General features: G+C 40.4%; 1 protein-coding gene across 7 annotated transcripts in view; it reads right to left on the bottom strand.

Moving 5' to 3' along the window:
* Sh3kbp1 (SH3 domain containing kinase binding protein 1) overlaps positions 1-25,566 on the bottom strand; it is a 333,950-nt gene that overhangs the window by 142,617 nt on the left and 165,767 nt on the right. For 3 of the 7 annotated variants that reach the window (XM_036174395.1, XM_036174393.1, XM_036174399.1), the window contains 3 exons: positions 12,717-12,846; positions 12,137-12,193; positions 2,200-2,274 (listed from right to left, as the gene is read on the bottom strand). In XM_036174395.1, coding sequence (XP_036030288.1) covers positions 2,200-2,274; positions 12,137-12,193; positions 12,717-12,846 — 262 coding nt within the window. The remainder of the gene's footprint in view (positions 1-2,199; positions 2,275-12,136; positions 12,194-12,716; positions 12,847-25,566) is intronic. The other 4 variants (XM_036174397.1, XM_036174394.1, XM_036174398.1 and 1 more) reach the window with 2 other exon arrangements.

Genomic DNA, 25,566 nt, shown 5'->3' on the forward strand with positions numbered 1-25,566 from the left:
CTGGATTAGCTATCTATCCGTGTGTTTATCTGTTCATTGTTTCTGGGAATACCCATGCTGGAGATATAATTTTGGAGTCTAAATATTGTGTCATTTCCCCTTTTACATGCTCTTATTTTGCTGTATGGATTCTTTCTATGTGATAAATGGCTTGCATATTCTTTTCATGTTTGGAAAGAACCAGTGAGAGTGAAATAAAGAAATAGTGTAAAGAAACCGTATCACCTACCAAGACTTAACACCACCACCACCACCACCACCTCCATCACCACCATCACCACCTCCACCACCACTACCACCTCCTCCTCCTCCTCCACCACCTCCACCACCACCACCACCTCCAACACCTCCACCTCCACCTCCACCACCACCACCACCACCACCTCCATCACCACCATCACCACCTCCACCACCACTACCACCTCCTCCTCCACCACCACCACCACCACCTCCATCACCTCCTCCTCCTCCTCCTCCTCCTCCTCCTCCTCCTCCTCCTCCTCCTCCTTCTCCTCCACCACCACCACCACCACCACCACCACCACCACCACCACCACCACCACCACCACCACCACCACCACTTCCAGAAGGCAGTGGGGCAAACAGAATAGAGTGTATCTGCTTTAGTTCTTCAGAAAGAGGAATTCAGGAGGTTCTTCTGTAGTTCACCATTATCTACAGCCATAACCTGGTCTCCATTGTCAACCTAATTCCAGCAAGTTTCCACTGGTAGGGATTTGTTGCCTTCAGGCTCATCTTGTATCTTTATATTAGTACTTGATACAGGGAACAGACGCAGTCACTCAGCCACACAAACATGGCTGGGGAAGGAAACACACGGCAGATTTTTCTTCCAGAATTCTGGCAGCTTGATTCTATTAATTTTTAAGAATGTAAATTATATAGCTAAATATTTGCATTGATGTAATAACTCAAAAATCTAGTTCTTTCCACTTGGAAGGAAAGAAAAGTGACTTTATTTTCATGTGTGTTGGGTATTCTTTCTTTTAGCTACTTGTGTCTATCATGGGTATCTTCTTACAAAATGTCCCCACATCATATTCTGAATGCTAGATGGCACTCTCAGGCCGCTCAATCTACAAAGTGGAATGTAAGGCCAGTTTATGAAGGACACATTACTGGTCCACAAGAGATAGTAGGAAAAGGTATGAGGGTTTGGAAATGACTTGAGCATTTGGGCATTATGCACTGGTGTGACCTCCAGACAATGGGTCAGGGCAGGGCGTGGACAGGAACAAGATCAGATCTCTCCACTGAGCACAAGAAGCACACTGCATGCTAAGTCATAGGCAGTGGAATTGTGCACCTGTTCAGAATGGAATACAAAGAAAAATACCTTCAGCTCAACCATTTGAGGACTGTCCTGGTGCTCCTGTCTGAACTCTTTCGTCACATGTATGTATATAATTCAAGGATATAAATATATGTGTACCACAGTGGATGTTCTTCCCTCCTGATGAAAACAGAACAAAGCCTCCTAAAATTTGCTTTCTGCCAGCTCGATGGCTGTCCACTGTGGTGCACTTCACCCTAGCTTCAGCACCCATCAGTCCTTGATCGTTTTTAATTTGACACATCACGTGTAGGCACTTGTAATGTAACAGGAACTGTTCTAAGGGCATCATGAAATTAATTCACACATCTCGTTTCTTCAATTTTTGGCAGCCTTATTTTACAACACAAAAGGCTGCCCGTGGGTCCTGCCAAAAGAAGTCTGCCGTGTGGTGATTAGCTGGATGAGCAAAGCAAAACACTGTATCTGGCATGGACTTCCATGCCAAAATTGTCTTTCTTTGAACCACACAAATGACAAATGACCCGCTTGGAAAAAGCAGTAACCAGGAGAGGTTGATGTCTCCACCAGAAGCCATCTTCCACTGTCATGACAAAAGCTACTGCTTCATTCTCTGCGCACATGGTTCATGCACACATGTCACACACATGAGAAAGGCAGAAAGCAAACAAGACAGCGCCAGGAGTTGGTGGTGAGAGTGTCTTGTAGCACACACCAAGGAAATGGAACTTATTGTAGGCAAATAAGCCCATGTCCTTGGTTCAGGAATTCACACAGACACTTGGCATAAGCGCGGGCAGCTCAGGAAAAGCACAGCTGCATCAAAACCCACAGGTGCCCAGATCTTATCTTTATGATTGCCTCCTGCCGTTAAGGTCACTCACTGTAATAGCGTCTGTGGCTCTCCGTCTTTCCCGGTGCAGCACGATACAGAATTGTCCCTTCAAAGGTAGTCTTTCCTGACAGTGAATGAGAGAAGAGAAGGGGGAGAGAAAACAAGAGAGGGGGCAGAGGGGAGCAAATGATGGCGAAAGAAGGAAGAGGAAGAGTCTTTAACTGAACTTGCCTTCAATGACTCCACTGCAAGAGCTTCATCCATGCAATTAATTCAAGACCATTAGGCAGAGTTTGAGAATGTTACAGAATGAGCCCAAAGTCCCCACGTAACTACAATGGCAAGAAATAATCAGATTTGGGACTTGCCTCTAAAATGTCTGACATGTACATTGTGCCCACTTAAAACTTGGAAGTCAATTTTACATTTTAACTTAAGAATAGGAAAACCTCAATTAATCAGAGAGAATCCAATTCATAGGATTATTCCATTAACTCAACCAGCAAGCACACTCTTTCCTTTGGAGAGTGTGACCTACACATAAAACAGACCTGGCCCTTCTGCCTCTGTCTTTTATCCCTAGAGGCCCACATGGTAAAGGCTGATACTCAAGCTCCAGTATTTTAAACAAGGCACAGAATCCTCCTCAGAAAATTTGTTGGGTAGGGGGTGTGGTTCAGTAGTAGATTACTTCCTAAGCAAGTATAAGGCTCTAGGTTTGATCCCAGCATCCTAACATGAGTAAATAGGAGATTTGTCACTTCTCAGCACCCTCAAGAAAGACAAGATAGTAATAAACTACAGGGGAGGTTTTACTAGTGAGATTTGAAACCGATAGTGGCACCCATACCAACATGAGGGGCCACTTTGGTTTAGCACCAAGGATATCAGAGAAATCCTGTTTCTTGAAACATCTTAATTGAGGTTTTGTTGTGTCAATAATGAGTCTGTACTTAGGCATTGAGGACATAGGATTCATCCAGCTTCAAATATCATATTTTGATACAATATTTTCAGACTGAATACATAGCTAAGCCCAAATTCATTGGATCATAAAAACACAGATATATGTGTGTATATATATATATATAGCTCCAATTTAAGTATACACATACCCACCCACCTTCCCAACACACACACACACACACACACACACACACACACAAAAAAAAAAAACATACACATACACACACAACACAGAGGATATCACAAGTATCACAAGATGGTAAAATGTTTTGAAAAATAATCTCAATTAATAAATGTATTATTAAAAGAAATAAGTTCTGTTATAGCTCATGAGTTAAATACTCAAACAGGGAGGCAGGCTTATCCTTTCATAGTAAGTTGAGAGGTGCAAAGCGTGAACAGGAAGTGTAACTGAAAGGGCAAAGAACAACCTCTCTCACTCCTTACAAACTCTCCGCCATCAGAACAGGAACTCTGAGAGGATCGGTTTCCAGGCCTTGTCACTCCCAATTTATGACACCAATTATGAATGATCAGATCACTCTAAATAGATGAGGTATTGTCATTCCCATGTGTTACAGGAATGGTAATATGCCCTGTTTAGAAGTCTGCCCTTTGGGTCATATGCACTGCAGCCAATTAGAGCAAAAAATTAGGCATTCAAGTCACTACCTATGTGTGGGCCCAAGTGGTATGCACAAGCAACCTCAGCTACTCAGGATGCTGAGGCAGGAGGGGCCTAGAGGCCACCTTGGGCTACATATTGAGTTCCAGGCCTTGGGATACAAAGTGACATCATGTCTCAAAAAATAACCAGAGGTAGGGGGGGGTGCACGCCCTTAATCCCAGAACTCAGGAGGCAGAGGCAGGCAGATCTCTGTGAGTTCAAGGCCAGTCTGGTCAACAGAGTGAGTTCCATGACACACAGAGCTACACAGAGAAACCCTGTCTCGAAAAGGAAATAATAATCACTATCTATATAAGAACAATCTAGGGAAGCAACAGACTTTTGCCCCTATGCTTCTTGAGGTGCTCCATGACAAAAGCAGAGCAAGTTAGCAGCTAGTTTTCGTTCGAGCAAATTTTTCCTCTACTTAACTCCAAGGATTCCACCATTGCTCCTAAACACAGCTACTGATGGGAGAAAAGGCCTTCTACAAACAAATAGCGGCAGTCTTCTCAGTGTGGGCAAAATGGAGGGATGAAACAAAGAAGTCGATATTCCAGTGGTGTTCCTGATTCCAGCAGAGCTTCCATGTTCTCTGCCACAGGAGCAAGTCTGAACATCCCAGAGGGAGACAGACCGTTGTCCTGATATGTCCACTGGCCGTCAAGCCAATCTGCAAAGTCCCCCTGCCCACTGGGAGCAAGGCAAGCAGAGAGGTAGCCTGGGTAAGGACACATAGGTACTCTTACCTGAGTGAGGGCCAAAAGAGACAGGCAATCAGAAAACTCATGCATATAATGTGTATGAGCAATGCTTACCTTGCTGGGGGGGATATTTTACTATTGACCATTAAATGTCAGGGTTTTATTTTCCTAAGGGTTTCTCTGTGTAGCCTTGGCTGTCCTGGAATGCACTTTGTGGACCAGGCTGGCCTCGAACTCACAGAGATCCACCTGCCTCTGCCTCCCGAGAGCTAGGATTAAAGGTGTGCGCCACCATATTGGCTTAAATATCAGTTCTTGAAGGCAGCAAACAGTATGGGAGGGAAGAGTTTTAAAGTTCAGAGAAACAAACTATATGCTTATGTTAGCATCTAACTTTTCCTGAAACTCTTGTTTGATCTATTGGTTAACTGCTCTCCACTGCCAATAGAATGCAAATACAAACCCAATGCCACTAAATACTAAAAGTGGAGAACATTTAGTGATACCGCAGAATGGGGTTTTTCAAAATAGGTTGGTGTCGTGGAAGTGGTATGCAATGAAAGTCCTCTTAGATTTGCCTTAGATTGACAGGTCACCAAAGTACCACAATCTAAACATTTTAAAGAAGAAATTGGAAAAACAGGAGCATCAGTTCAAAACTATAATTTTTATCCCTCAGATGTTCCTGGAGCTATAGGATTGTTTTTTGAGTTGTGGTCTCATGTATCTTAGGCTGGCCTTAAACTATGTAGCTGAGGATGACATTGAATTTATGATGCTCCTGCATTCACTCCCCCGCAAACACTGGGATTCAATCTTATGTCAACATACCTAACTTATTCAGTGCTAGGGATCAAATCCAGGCCCTTGTACATGCGTGACAAACATTCTAAAAAACTTCAGTTACATCTCTAGCCCAAGGGTTTTTAAAAGTTATAATTACAGTTTTACAACAATTATTTGAAATTAAGTAATATCAAAACTGTTAAAATGGAAGATTCATATATATTTTAAATATGAGACAAAATATATACTGAAATTGGATCATACTCACAATTTTTTTGTCACTAAGTTCAAATAAATCCCAGAGCCAGGATAATGTGTGATTAATTATAACATTTGCTGATTAACTCCATTTCACAATATTTAGACAATGGGAACAAATATACAATTATAGATAAAAAGACACTTAGTCCCCATCCATGATTGTGGTAAGAACAAACTTAACTTTAGGCAGGTTTGAACTCAGATGGTGTGTGAGACGTCGGTTTGCTTGTGTAGTGAAGGTGATGGCAGGCTATATATAGAAAGCTTGCATGTCATTCTGGTCTCCTAACTTAGAGCCAGGCCAGAGCTGAAATGGAATTAATATGCACATAAGCGCTGTCATCTGACACCAGGCCAAATGACCAGAAAATTCCTACCCATACCTGGCATCTTAAGACTCTGTCTGTACTGTTGATGCAAATGTTTCTATGTTCTGTTTTAGAAAAACTGAATTTACTAAACACCTTTTGTGTGTGTTTACTAATGTGATATGTGGAAGTCCATTTCAGTATTTTAAAAAATGCTTGTTTGGTGCCACTCTGAAAGCCCTGTCTGACCAGATCTTACTGATAATCAATGACAGCACAGTTCAAAAGGAAAGACAGTCAGACCTTAGGAACCTCCAAGTAGAGAATCTAATACCACCTAAGAAGCTCGCGCTCGCTCTCTCTCTCTCTCTCTCTCTCTCTCTCTCTCTCTCTCTCTCTCTCTCTCTCTCTCTCTCACACACACACACACACACACACACACACACACACACACACACACACACAATCTTAATCTACTCACATCCCTAGATCTAATTATCAATTTCTTGAAATAACAAAACAGAGATGAAACTATCACAAGTCGGATAACGAGAAACTAATGGACAAACAAACTTAGCTTCTTTAGCAGTAGACTGAATAGAAGGAAGACCTATAAAGGGAGAAACTGATAGATTCAGAGAAATTTGAAACACATCAACTCATCACTGTGTATGTACCTTATTTGGATCCAGATTCATGTCAACAAATTCCATACAAAACAAGGTTATGAGAGGAAAGTAAACACAGAGCACATAATTATTTAAGGACTCATTGTAATTTTGTGTGCATGTGGTAATGGGACTTTAAGAAACTCTTTTATTGATACATATTAAAATATTTATGGGTGAAATTATATAATATCTAAGATTTTCTTTAAGATAAAACAGAGCAGGAATGTGTAAGGACATAATGTCAACAAATTAGCTATAGGCTGAGAATTGATCAACTGGGTGACAGATACACAGGGATTCTTTATACTATTCATACTTTTACCTATGTTTTAAATCATCTATAACTAAAGATTTTTTTAAATCTTTTTGAGGAAATATATCCAAAGTTTCACAAGTTCCAAGCATGGTTAAAAAATGTATTTTGAATTCAAATATGCAGAAAGTTTCTGCTATTACTCACTATGGACCAACCTATATGACTGCTAAAACTCTGTCTTTGGCAGATTACCCTGAACAGGGGCTATGAACTGTTAATATTCTGATCCTCCCCTTGAACTCCCAACCCTTGGCTTCACCATACATCCTGACATAAAAGCATCATTCTAAGCAAAAACACCTCCCTTTCTTCTCTCTCACTTCTGCTTTTCTTCCCACAAGGTGCGCACCCTCAACCTTTATCTCTCGCTCTTCTTCTTCTCTCTCTTTCTCTCTCTCTTTCCGATCTTTCTCTTCATCTCTCTATTCTAATAAACTCTCCATGTGGATGCAGTATCTAGGTTGTGAATTACTGGCTGCCACTGCCACTGCCACCATGCCCACATGGCATGCATCTGCCCAGCATATTTCTCTGCATGTGCGGGATACCCTCGCCTCCCCTCCACTGTGCAATAATTCATAACATTGGTGCCCAATGTGGGGCATGATTGGACATCAGACAGCCAGGTGCATTTGTGTGGATGCTGTGAATTAGAATCTTCTGGGCCTATCAAATGAAAAAGTGCTACCTTTGGGGCTTCTGTGCCCCCACAACAACCACAGAGAGACTTGAGTTTGCTGCCTAGGTATCAAAAAGCTGTCTTACTTCTTAAATTTATCCTTCTCAGATCTGATGATGTTTGATGACTAGGGTATCAGTTTAATAGCCCCAGTCCCACGATTAGATATATATGCTCTCCAATTACAGACAGGTATGCCTCATTCACAGACTTCATGGTACAGGATAGACCAGTTTCAGATATAACTCCAGAGGTTCAAAGTTTTAATACTGATAAATGCAGCTTTAACAAACTTATAGAACATTGACTACAAAGGGTTCTTATGAGTCCTAAATGGATTTTTAACCCTTTTGTCATGATATAAATCCATTCCAGCTTTCCCAGGGTCCTGAGAAAAGTTTTGCTACTACATCAAGAAATCTGGTCTGATGAAAATTAACAATCTCCAGAGCCCATTTCTGACCCCACCTATTTTTCGAGCATATTTTGCAGATTCATTGTTCCTGCCTGACCTCCAGAGACATAGCAGATGCCATGGCTTCTATACTCCTGATTTGGCATGCCATTCCCACACACACACACACACACAAGCTCCTGGAACACCACTGCTGCAACCTGCCTCCTCAGCTCCTTCAAGGAACATTCCTGAGTTCTTCTTCTGTGCATGACTCCCGGTTTCCCCCTCCCCACTTCACCCCTTGTCAACTTGAAGCATCCTCAAGAATTCAGTGCCTTGTTTCCCCACTTGCTCCCATAACTCACCTCTTTTTATAATAATCAAAATGGAATAATGTTAATATTCTGATCTGCCCCTTGAACTCCCACCCCTTGGTGTTGCCCTGCATCCTGACATAAAAGCCTCATTCTAAGGAAAAACACTCTCTCTCTCTCTCTCTCTCTCTCTCTCTCTCTCTCTCTCTCTCTCCCTCCCTCCCTCCCTCCCTCCTTCCCTCCCTCCCTCCCTCCCTCCTGCTTTTCCTCCTATGAGGTGTGCACCCTCATCTCTCTCTCTCCTCTTCTCTCTCTTTCTGTCTCCCCTTTCCTATCTTTCTCTTCATCTCTCTATTATAATAAACTCTCCACATGGATGCAGCATCTGAGTTGTGAATTATTGGCTGTTGCCACTGCTGCCACCATGCCCACATGGCATGCATCTGCCCAGGCCCCACTGCATTTGCCAAGCATGTTTCCCTGCACACATGGGATATCCTTAGGGTATCCCCACACACACAATAATTCATAAAATCAACCAAATGCCATATGTAAAAGTGTATGAAAAGCAAGTTGTAGAAATTTTTACCTATCATTCAAGATAAAAATGCCTCCTTGGAGCAATAAAGGGCTCATCAAGAATTTATTAAATACCTATCATGTGACAAGTAGTAATGGCATACTTCTTAAGTACAATGCCAATGTTTCCTCTATTAGAGTCATCTATTAATATACAAAACTCATAACTTCAAGTATTACTTGCAAAGTATACAAATAAGAATGCACACATTCAAAGGAAGTAGTGTTAATGTACATGTGTGAAGCGAAGATGTACAAGAATTCACTGTACACAATACTCTCTCCATATTAGGATAAAGATTTTAGCTACAATGACAAAGAAAACTCTCATTATAATGTCTGGTAGCACTTAAAAGAATATTTATATGTTATCATTGTAATCTCTAAAAATTACCAATTTGGTACAAAGATTAGGATTTAACTTAGCCTCAGATCCATGTAATTAAGCAATCACTGCAGAAAAATGGATTGCCATTTACAAAGAGTATTACGTGGGCTGATCAAACAAAGACTCTGATTAAGTACATTTTGGCTCATAACAGAAAAAAACCTAGATGTTGTTTGTACACAAACTACATTGTCTATCTCTCAACTATAGGACAAAATGCATTTTGCATTTACTATAATTATAGGTGATGTAATCACTGGGGGAAACTGGTAAAGTGCACATGGGTCCTCCCTGTATAGTTTGTGTTTATTTTTACAACTTCCTGTGAATTTTAATTACTTCAAAACATAACAATGCTTTTTCCAAAAAAGTAAAATATATCCAAAGTCCTAACACTTTCTCTGGTGAATACAGTAGGAAGAGAAAAAGCAGACCATTCTAAAAATCAAAGGTCCTATTTGGACAAATCCCATCAATATACATAATCTTTGCAGCAATGTGGCCTGGTTATATATACATTTTAGCGTAATTCTATGATGAAGCAAATCACAAGTGTAGACAAGTACTGAAAACACTATCACTAAACAGAGAGATGCTACTTCTCTCTTTCAGGGCATGGTTTCAATTCACAAAGCACTAAAGAAATTATTCTCACATCTACTCTTCCATGAAGCCCTTTTTGACTACTACAACCCCACATCACCATGGTATTGGTGTTGTGGACTAGAACATTTGTTTAACTATGTAAAGATATGTTGCTGTTTTATCTTGTCTGCCTAAGGCACCTCAATTAGTCTAAAAAAAAGCTGAACTGCCAATAGCTAGGCAGCAGAGGGATAGGCAGGGCTGGTGGGCAGTCAGCCAAGGACCAGCCAACCAGACATGGAGGAAGCAGGAAAGCAGGATGGACAGTATGACATGAGGTAAACAAGCCTTGAGGCAGCACATAGATTAATAGAAATGGATTATTATGATTTTTTTTTGGAGCTGAGGATCAAGCACAGGGCCTTGTGCTTGCTAGGCAAGCGCACTACCACTGAGCTAAATCCCCAACCCCCAGATTATTATTTTTTAAAAGGCTAGGTAGAAACAAGCCTAAGCTAAAGCCAAGCATTCATAATTCATAATAAGTCTCCATATCATGATTTGGGAGCTGGTTGACAAACCAAAGAAAATGCCAACTATAGACTGGCTTTTGGGCCCCACTCTTCCTCAAATATCAGCTCCCGAGGAATTTTCCTCAGCTTCTGGGGTATGTGTGCCTCTTTTTGCAAGGTGAGTTGACTGAGGGCAAAGTCTCTATCTGCATCTCATTTGTTGACTTTTCAAGTCATCAACAAACATCTTAGTAACTATTGGAGCTCAACCAAGATTTAATTAATGAAGAATAGAAGAAGGAAATAAAGAAGACAAAAAGGGATGGATTGATACAGACAGGCAGATAGAGATATGGCTCCTGTTTTTCTTAATTGTATACATAGAAAGATTACAGCCAACTTTTTTTTATAAGAAGCATCCACTCTTGTTAGAAGAACATGATTCTCCAGGGACCTCAAATACCCCCAGCAATAAACAGCTGGACTGAACATGGCCACAGAAACTACTAGACTTCCTTTGTTCTGAAAAAGAAGGCTAGTAATTGAGTTGGTGCTACAGGTAGGTAAAAGACAGCCAAATGGCTGAGAAGACCATTCTATTCAGTCAAAACTTCCAGTAACCGGGATTCTAGCACTACATGCTTTGAGAAGAGAGTCTGCCACAGTTACCTTTCCATGGTAATGACCTGGGATGTGTTTTAGAGTACAATTTGTTTCAATAGTTCCAAAAACTATGGGATGTATTTCCTGAAACTCTTCATTTCTGAGAATATATACCTAAGATGGTACAATGTCAAGAGGTAAAGACTTACCCAGCAAGACTGTCCCTAAATCTCCATCTCTGTATCAGTAAAGGAATTAGAAGGTAATTTTTAAATGTAGACATGATGTTACAATGGCCATGGTAGCAAAGAGAAAACAAATAGCTAAACATTAACTGGTCATGTCCCAAGTCTGTCTTAACAATGAGAGCTATGGTGGTTTATATACGATATTGCTGTTGGAACTTAGATTTCATTTCCTCATGGAAATAAAGTTATAATAACCTGATCTTGTTTTCCTCCCCCCTAAAGCATATTTAATCCACAATGTTCCAGAGATACAGTTTTGTTAATGCGGGACATAGTTACCAGGCATGATACTATTCTAGTGTACAAAAGAAGATTCCAGAGCAGCTATAATTTTACTGTGGATTAGGGAGAGGGGGTGCAAAAGAAACTCACTGCTCTACTCATTTTGCTGGCCACAGTAGTGGAAAACCACATGGCCCAGCTCACAGGTAAAAGGAGTTCTCAAATACTTCACTTGTTCCAAACGTTTATACTAATCCTTCATATCCTAGACTCAAGGATAGAATGGAATTTGAAGCAGGAGGGTTCTTGGGTTTTAGAAGTGGAAAAAAGGGGTCCTGTTGTATCCACTGAGTCAACCAGCCTGTACAATTGCTTCCATATGTGGCAGTCTCTATGACCCAGAGCCACTGCTGACATACCAAGCAGAAGGATCATCTAAGTACTTTTCTAGAAATGGCTTCAACTTCCAAATCAAACCTTTGTCCAATTATACTGCTAGTTTAATAAAGGGATACCAAGGCAACAGAAGAATATTATCTACATTAATTTTTTTTTCAAAATGGAAAGTGACAATATTTAAGAATTGTTTTGGTAAGACTGGATTGTCCTCCTCTTGTCAGAAAAGAAAGACAGCAAGTAGCATCACACCACTATGACACAGCTGAGTCTCCTACAACATTCATGCCCATGACCTTGGCTCAACACGGCACAAGATAAACACAGACACCCACATGGGAAGTTGGGTTAGTGACTGGGAGAATAAAGCTTCCCGGTCCTGACCTTTTGCTCCATGAGCTGGAAAGGGTAGCAGAGAAGCTGGAGGGAAACCTTCAAGCCCTGGAGAAAAACAGACCTGAAGTTTGTTCTCACCATTGCAAAAGGGATCATTTCTTTATCCAAGATGAGCCCTGGCCTCTCAACTATCTTATCATATATTCAATAAAACTGGCATGAATTTATCTTGTACACAGTACCTTGCCATGAATAACTTTGTTATTTTCCCCCCAAGTTCATCAGAAGACACTAGAGAATACTGATCATCTCACTGGATTCATTTAAAAGATAATTACAAACTCAATGGGAAATGACATTCTAGAAGTATAGAGAGGCACAGCTACATGTGCTACCATGACTGAGGGCTAGTACTCACTTATCCAGAGGTATACAGAATATATAGCTATAGGTCACATCTATACAGTAATAAACTTACTAAATTACAGTGAGCAAGGTACTCTAGCCAACAAAATACCTACAAGATTTTGTCACGGGCCTTTGGCATAGAACAATGATACATAAGGGAGTCTAGGATGGAGCCCACTGGTCTCCTCCCTTTCTTGTTCAGTATGGTAGACTTCCTTACTTGATTTGGACAGCTGCTCATCCTGGGGAATGCCAAGCTCATCCGACTCCCCCGACAGCTCCTTGATGAAGTTGGAAGGAAACATTCCAGTCTTCCCATTGAGTACACCTTCCCACCATCCTTCCTCTACCTGCATAGAGGCAAAGAGAACAGAGGTACAAGATCAAGTTAGACATGTCTTCTAGCTACATGGTAGAACTCATACAGAAGAGGAACCCAAAGTTTCAATGCTACCAGAGAAACAGAAAGTAGGCCCCATGGTCTTATTCAGATAGGTAAGGGAGTTAACCTGGAACCCAACACAAATGGGCAAATTTAACACTCCATTTTCATCAACTTCTAAGTGAAATTTGACATTTCCTTTGGTTATGAAAGTAGGTAATATACCAATATTAGAAGGACTCATCACAAAATAAATCCTGAATATTTTCCTATCATATCACAGATGCTGTGAGTACCTCAAAATATTACTTGTGCTACTTTGAAATGATATAAATTATACTTGCTGGATGGTATATGCTGTTTAATGTATTAAGAGGGTATCTATCACATAGATTACTGTATCAAGTTTACTTTTATTTGATGTGTACTACATTCTAGTTTCCTTTGTAATTTCATGTATTTTGTTTTATGATAACCACTATTAAAAACCAGGCATGGTGGCATACATCTGTAATTCTAGCACTCAGAAGATACAGCAAGGAAGATAAATAGTACCTGTGAGGCCAGCCTGGGTTACACAGCTAGATCAAATGGCTGGAAATATGGCTCCTTAGGCAAGTACTTGTCTAGTATCCACAAGGCCTAATTTGTTCTCTCAGTACCACAAACAGCAGAAAGGAAGAAGAGGAGGAGAAGGAACAGGAGGAGGAGGGGGGGGGGAGGAAGATGAGGAAGAGAAGAGAGGGAGGGAAGAAGAGAGGGAAGGTTTATGAGATAATCAAAACTAGACAGTTGAGAGAAAAAGTATCTATTTTCAATTAAATAAAACCATTTTTAAATTAAAAAATTTTTAAAAACCAGCTCAGAGCTAAGGTCTCAGAAGGTAGGAAGATTTCCTGTGGGTTTGTTTCTCCTGGACTGTAGAGGAAGGATTGGAGTGTCAGAGGGTAGTAAAACCTCAACCCTCTGAATAGGATGTAGGAACTGGACCAGAAAAGCAGTGAGAACAGGCAAGGCAGGTTCAGTTTTGAGGTGTGAACTGGTCTTGATCAACTAGCTGGGCAAGTGAAAAAAAAAAACTGTCTGAAGAATTCAAGATGGATCCACTAACAGCAAAGTAGACGTCTGAATATTTGGTTGGCTTCTTGAAGGAAAAATAAGGTCATTTTGAGAACAAGCAAGTATTAAGTTACCAATAAAATGTGGGCTGATAGAAAAAAGAGCTATAACCTTTAGAATTTTTCTATATGTATGTATTACCAGTACAAGCCAAATATAATTTAAGAACTTAAGTAATTCAAATAAAAAAGAAAAGTAAAACTCAAATCCCAGTTCAAATTCCACCTTGAAACTTAGTTATATGAACTCATTCCTTTTTCTCCTGCCAAAATAAATCCCTCTTCCCCATCTGCCTAACAGAGCTGGTTAACACATCTCAAGCGGCATATTTAAGCATGACCTTTGTCTCTGTCAGAGGTATATGCACTATGGCTCTATGCTCGAATCTGGGGATGCAGAACTATATATGGTAAGTACCTATTTTTGCTAAAGAAGGTGATAATCTACCAAAATAGGAAGGTGTGACTAAAGACTAAGGCTGGCAATAGAGAATAAATAGAAGAGAAAAAGACCATGACTTGGGACAAATCAAACTTGTTACATGAAGTTGAGCTCACTTAGATCCAGGATGGCAAAAGAGAAATTTGAGAAAAGATAAATCAAAATTAAGGCAGGCCTTTAAGAAATTAGAAACAGTAGCTATGATTAGGGTAGATATGTTTGGGGTATTCCAGAAAGGGGAAAAGGACTAATGAAGGCCAGAGAATGGAGACAACCAAAGCAATACATTTAGAACACTCATTAGAGGACTCATAGGATACAGATCTGTAGAGTAGTGGTTGCATGTGCATGGCCACAAAATCTTAAGGGAAAAATTCACACAACAGCATCCATGTATGGCTGTCCTGGTGACTATTCAGTATCAGTTCACTACATTTAACATCATTTCCACTGACTAGCATTTCCATGTTTCTATGCCAATTCAATTTATGTGTATCATTCCTTCAAGAGGATTTTGATAGGATTAAGACAATTGGAAGGATTAGATGTGAGTCTGCATATCAATAGTCACAGGATTTGTAGAATGGGATCCTTGTGCTACCTCTAAATAAAGAACCATAAAATAACCCCTTTCTTCCCAGGAATCACAGGGCAAGGGGAAAACCCAGGGCAGGACCCACAACTGAGTGATATGTGGCATAATCCTGGGCTGCAGAGGGCAACTGGACAAACTCCATCTATTCAGTTTGATGATGTCTGAAATATTCCCGTCTCCACTAAGCCAGTCTAGCAGGAAAGCATATCCTGATGATAGGATCTGCAGCTGCCTACTGGGAAAACAAAGGTATCTTCACCCTGCCACACCCCAGATGTCAGTATCACTGTCATTGCACAGCCTGCTAGGCCTGTGGGAAAACAGCAGAGGTATATCATTAGCCACACAAGTAGAAGGATTGACAAGAAAACCATTGCTCATCACCTGGGGGATACTCTTCCAATTGCAGCTTCCATGTGCACAAGGGGTGTTTCTTTGTGACCTGAGCCCTTCCTGGGGGAAAGCCTGGTACCAGAACCACTGAGTGCTGTGTAATACATTTTTTTTTCCTACAGTCTGCTGCTTTTGTCTCAAGACTAAGCCTGGAGATAGGAGAAAATTATCCTTATTTTCAAACTAGCTCTCTTCAGAGATCTGGCTCAATTTCCTACATAAAGACAAGGACACCGAAACCTAGAATGATGATTTCCCCATGTCAAACTCAGTCCCAATGGATTCATGCTAGGGAAATTATTAAAAGAAATCCTATCAAGTCCTGATTGCTTCACAAAAAAAGGTTTTTTTAGGGGGGTACATTGGGGGAAATGGGAATCTTCCTATGAGGAGCAGAAGGGAACAAGAGATCCTGATTATGTTACCACTGTTTTTAATTAGCTCCTGCAATACCAAGCCTGTGTGGTCATTCCAGTGATTTCAACATTTATTAAACAGTTATCCTGTACTGCCTTATGATGTTGGGATAGATGAATTGGGGAAACAAACAGATAAAGCCCTACCTCATCCTGAAGCATGAGGGATGGCCCCATACCTAAAGTGCTTGCCATGCCAACAGAGGACCTATATTTACTCAGCACCCATGTAAAATCCAAATGTTGTGGTGCACACCCATTATCTCAGAACTGGGGAGGCAGGAATAAGAAAATCTTGGGGGTTTGCTGGTCAGCCTCTCTAGCTGAATTGGTGACCTCTGGGTTCAGTGAGTCTCAAAAGATAAGGTAGAAAAGTGATTAAGGAAAACACCTCTGGCTTTCAAACACAAACCCATGCACACACATGTTCCTCTCTCTCTCTCTCTCTCTCTCTCTCTCTCTCTCTCTCTCTCTCACACACACACACACACACACACACACACACTCACACATACACATACACACACACACACACACACACACACACACACACACACACACACACACGCACACACCACATCCTGGAGAAATTTCTAGGACAAAAAAGAGAATCTGCACAGCTTGCACACCTTCTGCTTAGAACTCAAGATGGCCTGTACTGATGCTTCTGTATTTGAACACAGAAAAAGAAATGTATACTCTTGCAATAAAGTATAGACTAAAGAGAGTACCAAAGGTCAACAGATTCCCACAATAAGAAAGTAAAGGGAGTAGATGCCCACCTTCTCCCCATGCCCACCAATCCCAACTCATCATCAGTCTTCTCTAGCAGCTGGATCTAGGCTGAAAATAAACCCTAGCTGGGCCTCTCTGTGACCAAAGTGGCTAACTTAAGACCCCATGACTGTGCCCCCAAGCCAACCCTACCAATGGCTCATGGCTGGGAGTAAAGCAGTTTCCAACTAGCTCTGTTTGAGAAAGGCTAAGTACGGACAAAGTTTCCATCCCGGTACAACTTCCATGTCTTTACAAAGAAGAGCCTTTACACGGATTCAGGGCTCAAGGAAATAATTCATCTATCTTACCCCTGTTGGAAGCTGAGGCAACAACAGAGTCAGTTTCAAACCCCACCCAGCCAGCTATGCAGACATCAGCAACATTTGTTAGGCAGGGAAGATGATGGGAATGAAAAGGTGAAATGCTTTCCCCTTGATAGTTCTCTGACCAAGTCCTATATAACATCCTTGAATGTTTTCTTTACATGTCAGTTGTGCAAGGAAGGGAATAAAGGTTTGCCAAATCCAAAGTCTATCGAGAGTAGAAGCAGCCAACAGAAAAAAAGCCACTTAAGGGTTGCAATCACTGTTTTCCATCAATGGCTACTTTGTTACTCAAAGCCCCTTCAGGAGCAGGCTAGAAGGGTAAATTTGGATGGGGCAGAGGTGTTGAACAGAAGCCAATGAAGTCAGTTTCAGCATTTCAAATGCAGTTCTTTTTCCATAAAAGAAAACCACGCACATAAAACTCTAAGGGCTATACTTTAACATTTCTAGAACCTTCCTCATTTTTTTTCCAAAAATAGGGGCTAGAGAGATGACTAAGTGGGTATGAGTGCTTACTCTACAACCATGAGGACCTAGAATCCCTACTCCCCAAGTAAGAAGTCAGGTACAGCTCCACATAAATATAAGACCAGAATTTTATGGAGGAGAAAGTCAGATTCCAAGAACTCCCTAGCTAGCTAGCCTAGCCAATGCTGTAAGCATCTGGTTCTATGAAACTGTCTCAGGGTAGTAAGGTCTCAGGAGTAATAGAGGAAGACATTTGATACCCTGATCTGGCCTGCACACACATACCCACAGGCATGTACATATGCACACTCACATATACCACAAACACACGCTCCTCCAGAAGTAATTACATGAGAATTTCAATACTAGTGATGTTTCCTACCTATGAAAGGGAGTTGAAGGCATTTTGCAAAATAATACCACACTAGAAAAACTAAAAGGTCTTTTATCATGTATCTTTAAAGTTGAAATATAATTTATAACTCTTAACACTATAGTAGCTCAGTTTTGAAGGCTACACCTATATAAACAAACAGGATATTTTATTAACCTAGAAAATTCCTATGTGCCCTTTCTCAGCCAATGTTTACTCTTATTTCAATCACTTTTGATTGGCTTTGGTTTTTCTACAACTTCATATAAATATACAAAAGCATAGTTTAATTCCATAAATAGTGTTTAAAAAACAAACTTTGTTTCTAGAAAACATTTTTCTATCAGTGGAATAAAAATTTTAAGGGGGGCACTTCCTGAACATATAGATATATACATGATTTTCCTTTACAGTTTCTTGAAATAACTATCTCTGTTGAATAAGCCTTATCTAGGTCCTAAATCCCCGGTCAGTAATTTCCCTTAATTCCTTCTTTCTAGGTCGGCTCAAAGAGTTCACAGGAGTGATAATTTTCATCCCTTTCCCTCTTTCCTTCGGAAAAAAAAGCCTATTTCCTAAGAATGGACCTTCAAAAGAGAAATCTATAGTGCAATTGAAAGGGAAATTGATTTTTTTAAACAATGGAATTTCTATGTAAGGCTTAAACAAGACAGAACAATATCCATGGTTGTCAATGGAGCAGAGAGGGTCTGAGCCACAGATGGCTCCACACACTTGGAACTCCAGCATTCAGGGAGTGGAGGCAAGAGGATCTTGAGTCTAAGGCTACCCTGGACCATTCAGCAAGTTCCTGGTTGCCCTCAAAACTAAAGAAGGGGGAAGGGAGGGTTTGGTTGCTTGTAGGGCTTCTGGAGGAGTGTCATAATCTCACCCTTCACAGCAGTCAGAACTATTCTGCAGACACCAGATTCCTAAAGAACTCTAATAATGCTTTACCATCATTTTAACGTGAAAATATGAATAAAGAGGAAACCCAATGAGTAAGATAACTTTTCTGATGAACCAAGAGAGTGAAAGCTTTATCTTGTCGCCTCCACAGGAGGAAATAGCCTGTGATGATGCCTATGTCTTGGAAAAACCCCAGAGAAGACACCTTAGGCGATCTGTCTCTTTGAAAGTTCAGTGGAGGCATTCCTGCAGCTTTTCTAGCAATGTCTTTCATTGCATGCCCCAGCATCTGCTTCATATACTCCACACTCATTCCAAACAAATGTGCATGGGCAGCATCTTATTTACCCGCCATGAGGGTTTCCTGCCTTCACTTCCTTGCTCATTTGTCAATTCCATCATCTGTCACTCTTTAGATTCTTAGCCTCTTGTAATACCCTCCACAACTAAACTGAGCCTATTTCAAAGTGCACATTCTGTTCAATAAATCTCTGAGTCTATAAATACAGACTCTCTCATGATGCAAGCATTCAAATATTTGAGAAATTTCATAGTTATGCAAATCTACTATATATACATCTGAACTTATTTTCGGCCATATAGTTGTGGACTGCACTGTATGTTGATGATTCAAATATAACCACGTTTCTTCACTTGTTTCTATTGTTATTTGAGATAGGGTCTCATATAGCCTAGCAGGGCCTCAAATGTACTGTTGTAACTAATGATGACCTTGAATAACTGCTCCTCCTACCTCTGCCCACCAAGTGCTGGGATTATAGACATGCATTACTACACTCAGCTTACCTTCTCTTCTAAGCATGGCATCCCTCTCCATAATATGAATACTTCAGTACCTGTACATACTAGGAAAACAGATGTGTTCACCACTAAGTTAAACAGAGGACAGTTGGTAGAGCAGTCTGAGTCATTTAGATGATCAAATTCCAATACTAAGATGTTTGTATTGTTGCCTTTTTAAATAAGAAACAGGAGTACTTCTAAAGCAACATAGAGTCTTAATGGGGGAAAATGGAGACATGTTTGGATTGCCTATTTTATTTTCAGTTTTGGTTTTTCGAGACAGGGTTTCTCTGTGTAACAGCCCTGGCTATCCTGGAACATGCTCTATCGACCAGGCTGGCCCCAAACTCACAGAGATCCGCCTGCCTCTGCCTCCCAAGTGCTGGAAATAAAGACATGTGTCTCCACCACCCAGCTCCTTCAAGCCTGGCCCAATCAGCTTTTTAATGAACTTTACCAATTTTTAGTGTATGTGCTGTGAACGAGAACACTGAATGTGACTTCTCTTGAGCACGAGTGAAAGGAGGAGGAAGGAACTATCCACCCACACAGAGGTTTACCTGACTGAGAGAAAGGTTTAAAGCATTTCAAGAGCCTGCTGACCTTGAGCTGAGTGGATCCAGTCTCCTTCTATGGGCATAAGAGGAAGAATGCAGACAGTTCCTGAGCATGCAAGTTATCAGCATTGCAAACCACAAAGCCAGTTCAGGCTTTAACTCAGAGCCTGCAGCCCTCAGTCACCAGCCAGGCTGACTGGGAACCTCTGAGAAATGCCTCCAAAAGTAATCCCCAAAAACGCACATGAAAAGGAAAATTTCAGAACATTGCCACTGTGGGAGATTTGTTAAGACCAGCCTTATCCAACACAGGAAAAGAAAGAAACTCTTTTCTTAGACCCCAGATAACACAGACAGGAAAACAAAACAAAACAAATCAGAAGCTCCAAGGCAGTCTTCAGAAACAAAAAGGGAAAACTCCAGGCGACCACAGATTCTGCTCCCAGTAACCTTGTCCCCAAACCACATGTGTTTGTCTGTCAGAGAACCCCACTAGCATTTATTTCTCTGTCTTCTTTGCTCTGGACCAAAATGACCCAAGTGAGTATTCACAATGACTTATTTCAAAACTGAAGGGAAAAAAAATCAATCCACCTAGGAATTCAGAGCTTGCCACTCTCCTCCCACAGCGCCAGCTTTAAGTTTGCAGTGATGGCTTTTCCCACAGCTGAGCCAGGAGGTGGAAATGGGGTGGGAGGCTCTCCAGCACAACCCCCTCAGTCCACTCAGGGACTATCCTTGTTTTCGTCCTTCACCACGGCTGAGGGCTGAAGGCTGGTAGTCAATTGCTGCCAGACAAGGGAGCTCTACTTCTTCTACCAGGGGCCCAAGGCTGTTTCTTCCCAACCTTTTAGGCCTTCCAGATGCATGTGCTTGGTTCCATAGTGAAAACACAGGTGTGGGAAGAGAAAGTCAGTGCTAAGAGAGGATGAAGGTAACAATCTGAAGGTTAAAAGAAAAACTGCTACCAAACTGAAAAAAAAAAAAAAAATGGGGGTGAGGAGCTACAGAACTTCAGAAGGATGCTATACTTCAATTGCTTCTGCCACTGGTGCACTTTAAAAGAGTGCAAATCAGAGAGGATACACTGTGGATACACAAAGCAAGGAGCTCAACCCAGCAACTCATACTCAGGGAAAAGGCCTTGGCTACACACACACACACACACACAAATACAATGATTATTGGATATAGGCCTGACTCTGTATTATGACTCTGTGTTGAAAATGCATATAGATTGTGATATTTTAAGTTAATATTAGATATTAAGATACAGATAAAACTTTAAAAAAAATTTTGACTCAATTGTTTCCTAAAAACTAGCCTACACAGTCAAAATCCTAACATCTGTCTTTCAGGGACAAAAAAATAGGTTGTATTTCTGTGTAAACAACTCTAATACTATTAATCGATAAAGATGTAATTATAATATTTACATATACAATTATGTTGTACTTTCACATTTTAATTATATATGGATGTTTTGTCTGCATGTATGTCTGTGTAGTATGTGCATGTCTAGTGCCCTTGGAGGCCACAAGAGGGTACCGGTTCCCATGCAACAGGAGTTATGAATGGTTGTCAGCTACCATGTGGATGCTGGAAATTGAATCCATGTCCTCTGGAAGAGCAGCTAGTGCTCTTAACCACTGAGTTATCTCTCCAGCTCCAATCTGCTGCACTTTCATTAGGAGATTGGTTGATTCAACAGTATCACAAAGCTTTGTGTTCTTACCTTCATCTGTCCCTATGACTTAAAGAATTTTGTTTATTTGGGACATTTTTTTTTTCAGTCTCTAGTACCTTTCTAATGCTGCTTTGTAATAATGAATTTTTTTTATTTTCTGTATAACTGCTTTAATATAGTTCCTCATGTTTGGTGACCCCCAACCAAAAACTATTTCTGTTGCTACTTCAGAATGTAACTTTGCTACTGTTATGAATTGTAATGTAAATATCTGATATCCAGGATGTCTGATATGTGAACCCAAAAGAGTCACGACCCACAAGTTGAGAATTGCTGCTCTACTAGAATCAGAAAATTGATGCCCATAAGCACATATACAACATTAACCATCAAAGGACAGATATTTATACACTGATAATGACAAAAACATCTGGGAGATCAACTGAAGCAATAGAGAAGTAAATTGAACTTTGAAAATATAGGTTAAAAGACTAGCCCTCAGACTCTATAGCTTTCTTTTCCCTTTTTCCTACTAAAGCAAACTGCAAATGCAGCCTAGAATCCAGTTGGAAGTGAGCAGGAAAAAAAATACGGAATGGCACATGATGGCCAATGGTGGTAGCCAATAGCTCATGTCCTCTAGGTGAATATAGTCACAAGTGCAGCAATTGTTACTCAAGGACAACCCATGGTCCCTTCCTCACATTTGACAAGCAAAAGTGTACAGTATTTCTCAGAAATGTATTGATCATGTTTCTTGTCCTTGATTTGTGTTCTTAAAGCATTATTCTGACAGTGAAGGAAAAATCATCTATGACAAAACCATTTTCAATTCTTTCTCCCTTTCAATCTTGGATCACATGAATATAGATCTATTTCAGATGATTATATCCTAGTTTGTGCAATTTTCTGTTCTAATCTGTTCGTTTATTTTGCAACAAACTGTTTTATAGTTCCATTTATTCACTTTCTTATTCGACAAGCACTTATCAAGGTACATATTAGGATTCAGGTACTACTCCAGGTACCACAAATACAAAGACAGATAAAAGCCAGGTCTCTGCTAAGAGGAATACAACCAATAATTGTAATGCAAAACATCATAATAAATCAATATTTAAAAGCCTCTGTGTGAACCATTTTAATGGCTTCATGTCTTCTAGCTAGGTAATACAACTTAATTCCTTTTCTTGATTATTTTTCATTATTACAAACACTGCTACAATTAACATATTTTTCTCCCGTACATTTTTGTTAACCATTTTCTGCAGATAAATTCTTAGGAATGAAATCAGAGTTATAATTTTATTCATAGCTATTGGCATTCTTTCATGTAAGTATCATACAACTATACAAATTCATCACTTATACTAGACACTGCCAATAGTCTGACCAGTAGATATTTTCTTTGATTTTAATGATGTGAAACCTACTAATTATTATCTTAATTTACACTTCTTTAATAAACAGCAAGGTGAGATATTTTCATCTAGTTAAAATTTTTTCCAGGTCCAGACATGGTAATACATTGCCTGTAACCCAACACTCAGAAGATTAAGACAGCAAGAACCCAAGCTCAAAGCCAGCTTGGGCTACCAGTGAATTCTTTTCTCAAAACAATAACAAAAATAAAAATACTATTCTCCTTTGTGGGATCTGAATTCATGGCAGATTCATGTATCATTTGGCATTGCTCTAACAGCTTCCTCATATTTTTTGTTTGTTTGTTTTTCAAGATAGGGTCTCACTATGTAGTTCTGGCTGGCCTGGAACTTGCTATATGGACCAGGCTGGCCTGGAAATCAAGAGATCCTGCTTCTTCTGCCTCTAGAGTGCTGGGATTAAAAGCATATGCCAACTTACCTGGTACCTTAATATAATTTTCATATGCTACATTTATACATTTTATAACTTACTATAGTTTTTTCCTATGTGTTGTTATATTTGTGTAATTACCTCAAGTCATATACCAATTTTAACATTTTTATTAGTCACATCTACTTTATCATAGAGTTTCTTCTGTAGGTCTGATCTTAAGAAATTTGCCCATCATTATACTGATGTTCTGTTCACCTATCCATTCATTTCTTACTCATTTAACTTTCAATAAATGTTTCCTATGTGCCCTGCTTGACATCGGATATTTTTAAAGATTGACTAACATATTAGCACAAATTATCCAAAACTTAGAAACAGATAAAGGGGGTTAAAGCACATAACTGCTTCTCTAGAGACACATATCTTTGTTTGACAAGTTAGAAAAACAAAGGCAATGCAAGTGATTCTTATTAGGCTGCAATAAAAACAAACTGACTAGCAGAGATGCAAATGATCTGTCCTCTAGAAAAGATAACCCCAAAGGTCTCAGTTTAATTGCTGTACTGGTCACAAAAGAGTTTGGAATCTAAGTCGGCCATCTTCATTAAGTTACTTGTCTGTTCCATCTTTATCAAAGCTTTGTTCTTTCACAGTTCTTTTGGAGCCAACCTTCCCATCTTTAGATCTCTTACTGGTGGGATAAGACCAGGTTAGGTTTCAATGAGTCTGGAAATCTGGCTTCTGCTAGCAGTTCTGCTACTTGTACCCACATGACAGCTCACTTCCAGACCACCTCAACTTCCACCCTGTTTTCTATAAACCATGAGCTTCTGTAAAGTCAACTGATAGCCAGGAAATACAAGCAAGTTAAAAACTTATTTCTTTCTATACAAAGAGCCAAATGTTGAAGGAGAATGAACGATGAGGTTCTAAGTCCAAGGCACAAGATGTTCAAAGCCTGGGGGAGCAGAGCCCAAGCAGCCCACCCTGTGTCTCTAGGAACATTTTACCAGTAAGGCTCAGTTTGGACAGATGGGATCAAACATTCAAAGGAAAATGGCACAGGAGACTCAGGGTGTCCTCACTCAATGGATCTGGCTTTGCCCCTTAGCCCTGCCTTGTAGCTAAAAGATTTTTGTGTCCCGCCTGCCCGGTCCTCAGCCGCTTAGACCCAAGTAAACACACAAAGGCTTACATTAATAAAAACTGTTTGGCTATCAGCTCAGGCTAACTACTGACTAGCTCTTACACTTAAACTCAGCCCATTTTTGTTAATCTCTATGTCAATCACTTGTTCAGTGGCTTTATCTGTGTGCCGTTACATGCTGTTCCCTGGATGACAGGCTGGTGTCTCCTCACTCAGCCTTCCTCTCCGCAGAATTCTCCTTGTCTGCTTATCCCACCTATACTTCCTGCCTGGCTACTGGCCAATCAGTGTTTTACTAAACCAGTGTACAAACACATTATCCCACAGCACTGCCTCTGCTAGAATATTTTGAGGGTCTTTGCTCATCTACACCATAAAGTGATCAAGATGATTGATTAAGTGGGCTAATGTGTGAAGAACCTCATCATAGAGCTAGGAGTGTAGCTCATATGTAAGGCCTAGTGTTCCACACCAGAACAAAGACGACAAAAGTACCATAGGCACCAAGTAAGTCCTGAGTGAATGTGTGTTGTTGACATGACCATGGTGCTATCAAAGACTCCAATGCCTCAGACTCATGGCAGTGACAAAAACTTCCCCAGCTGAGGCTCATAGAAATGACAAAGTCTTCCTCTGGTCAGAGCACAAATGTTGACAATGAATGCAGAAAGTGTCCACTGTATCTTTCTTCCCTATCCCCCATGTCTATGGCCTGATGACTGCTCCCACTGAGATTTGCTAAACTGTTCTTCTTGCTCAGCTGTATAAAATACCCTGCCTCCTCCTTTATCTATATGTAACGATGCCGCCTCCTTGTTAAGCTGTATGCAGTGACCCGCTTCCCTGATCAACTGTGTA

The sequence above is a fragment of the Onychomys torridus genome, chromosome X, assembly GCF_903995425.1.
Source record: "Onychomys torridus chromosome X, mOncTor1.1, whole genome shotgun sequence".
NCBI lineage: Eukaryota > Metazoa > Chordata > Mammalia > Rodentia > Cricetidae > Onychomys > Onychomys torridus.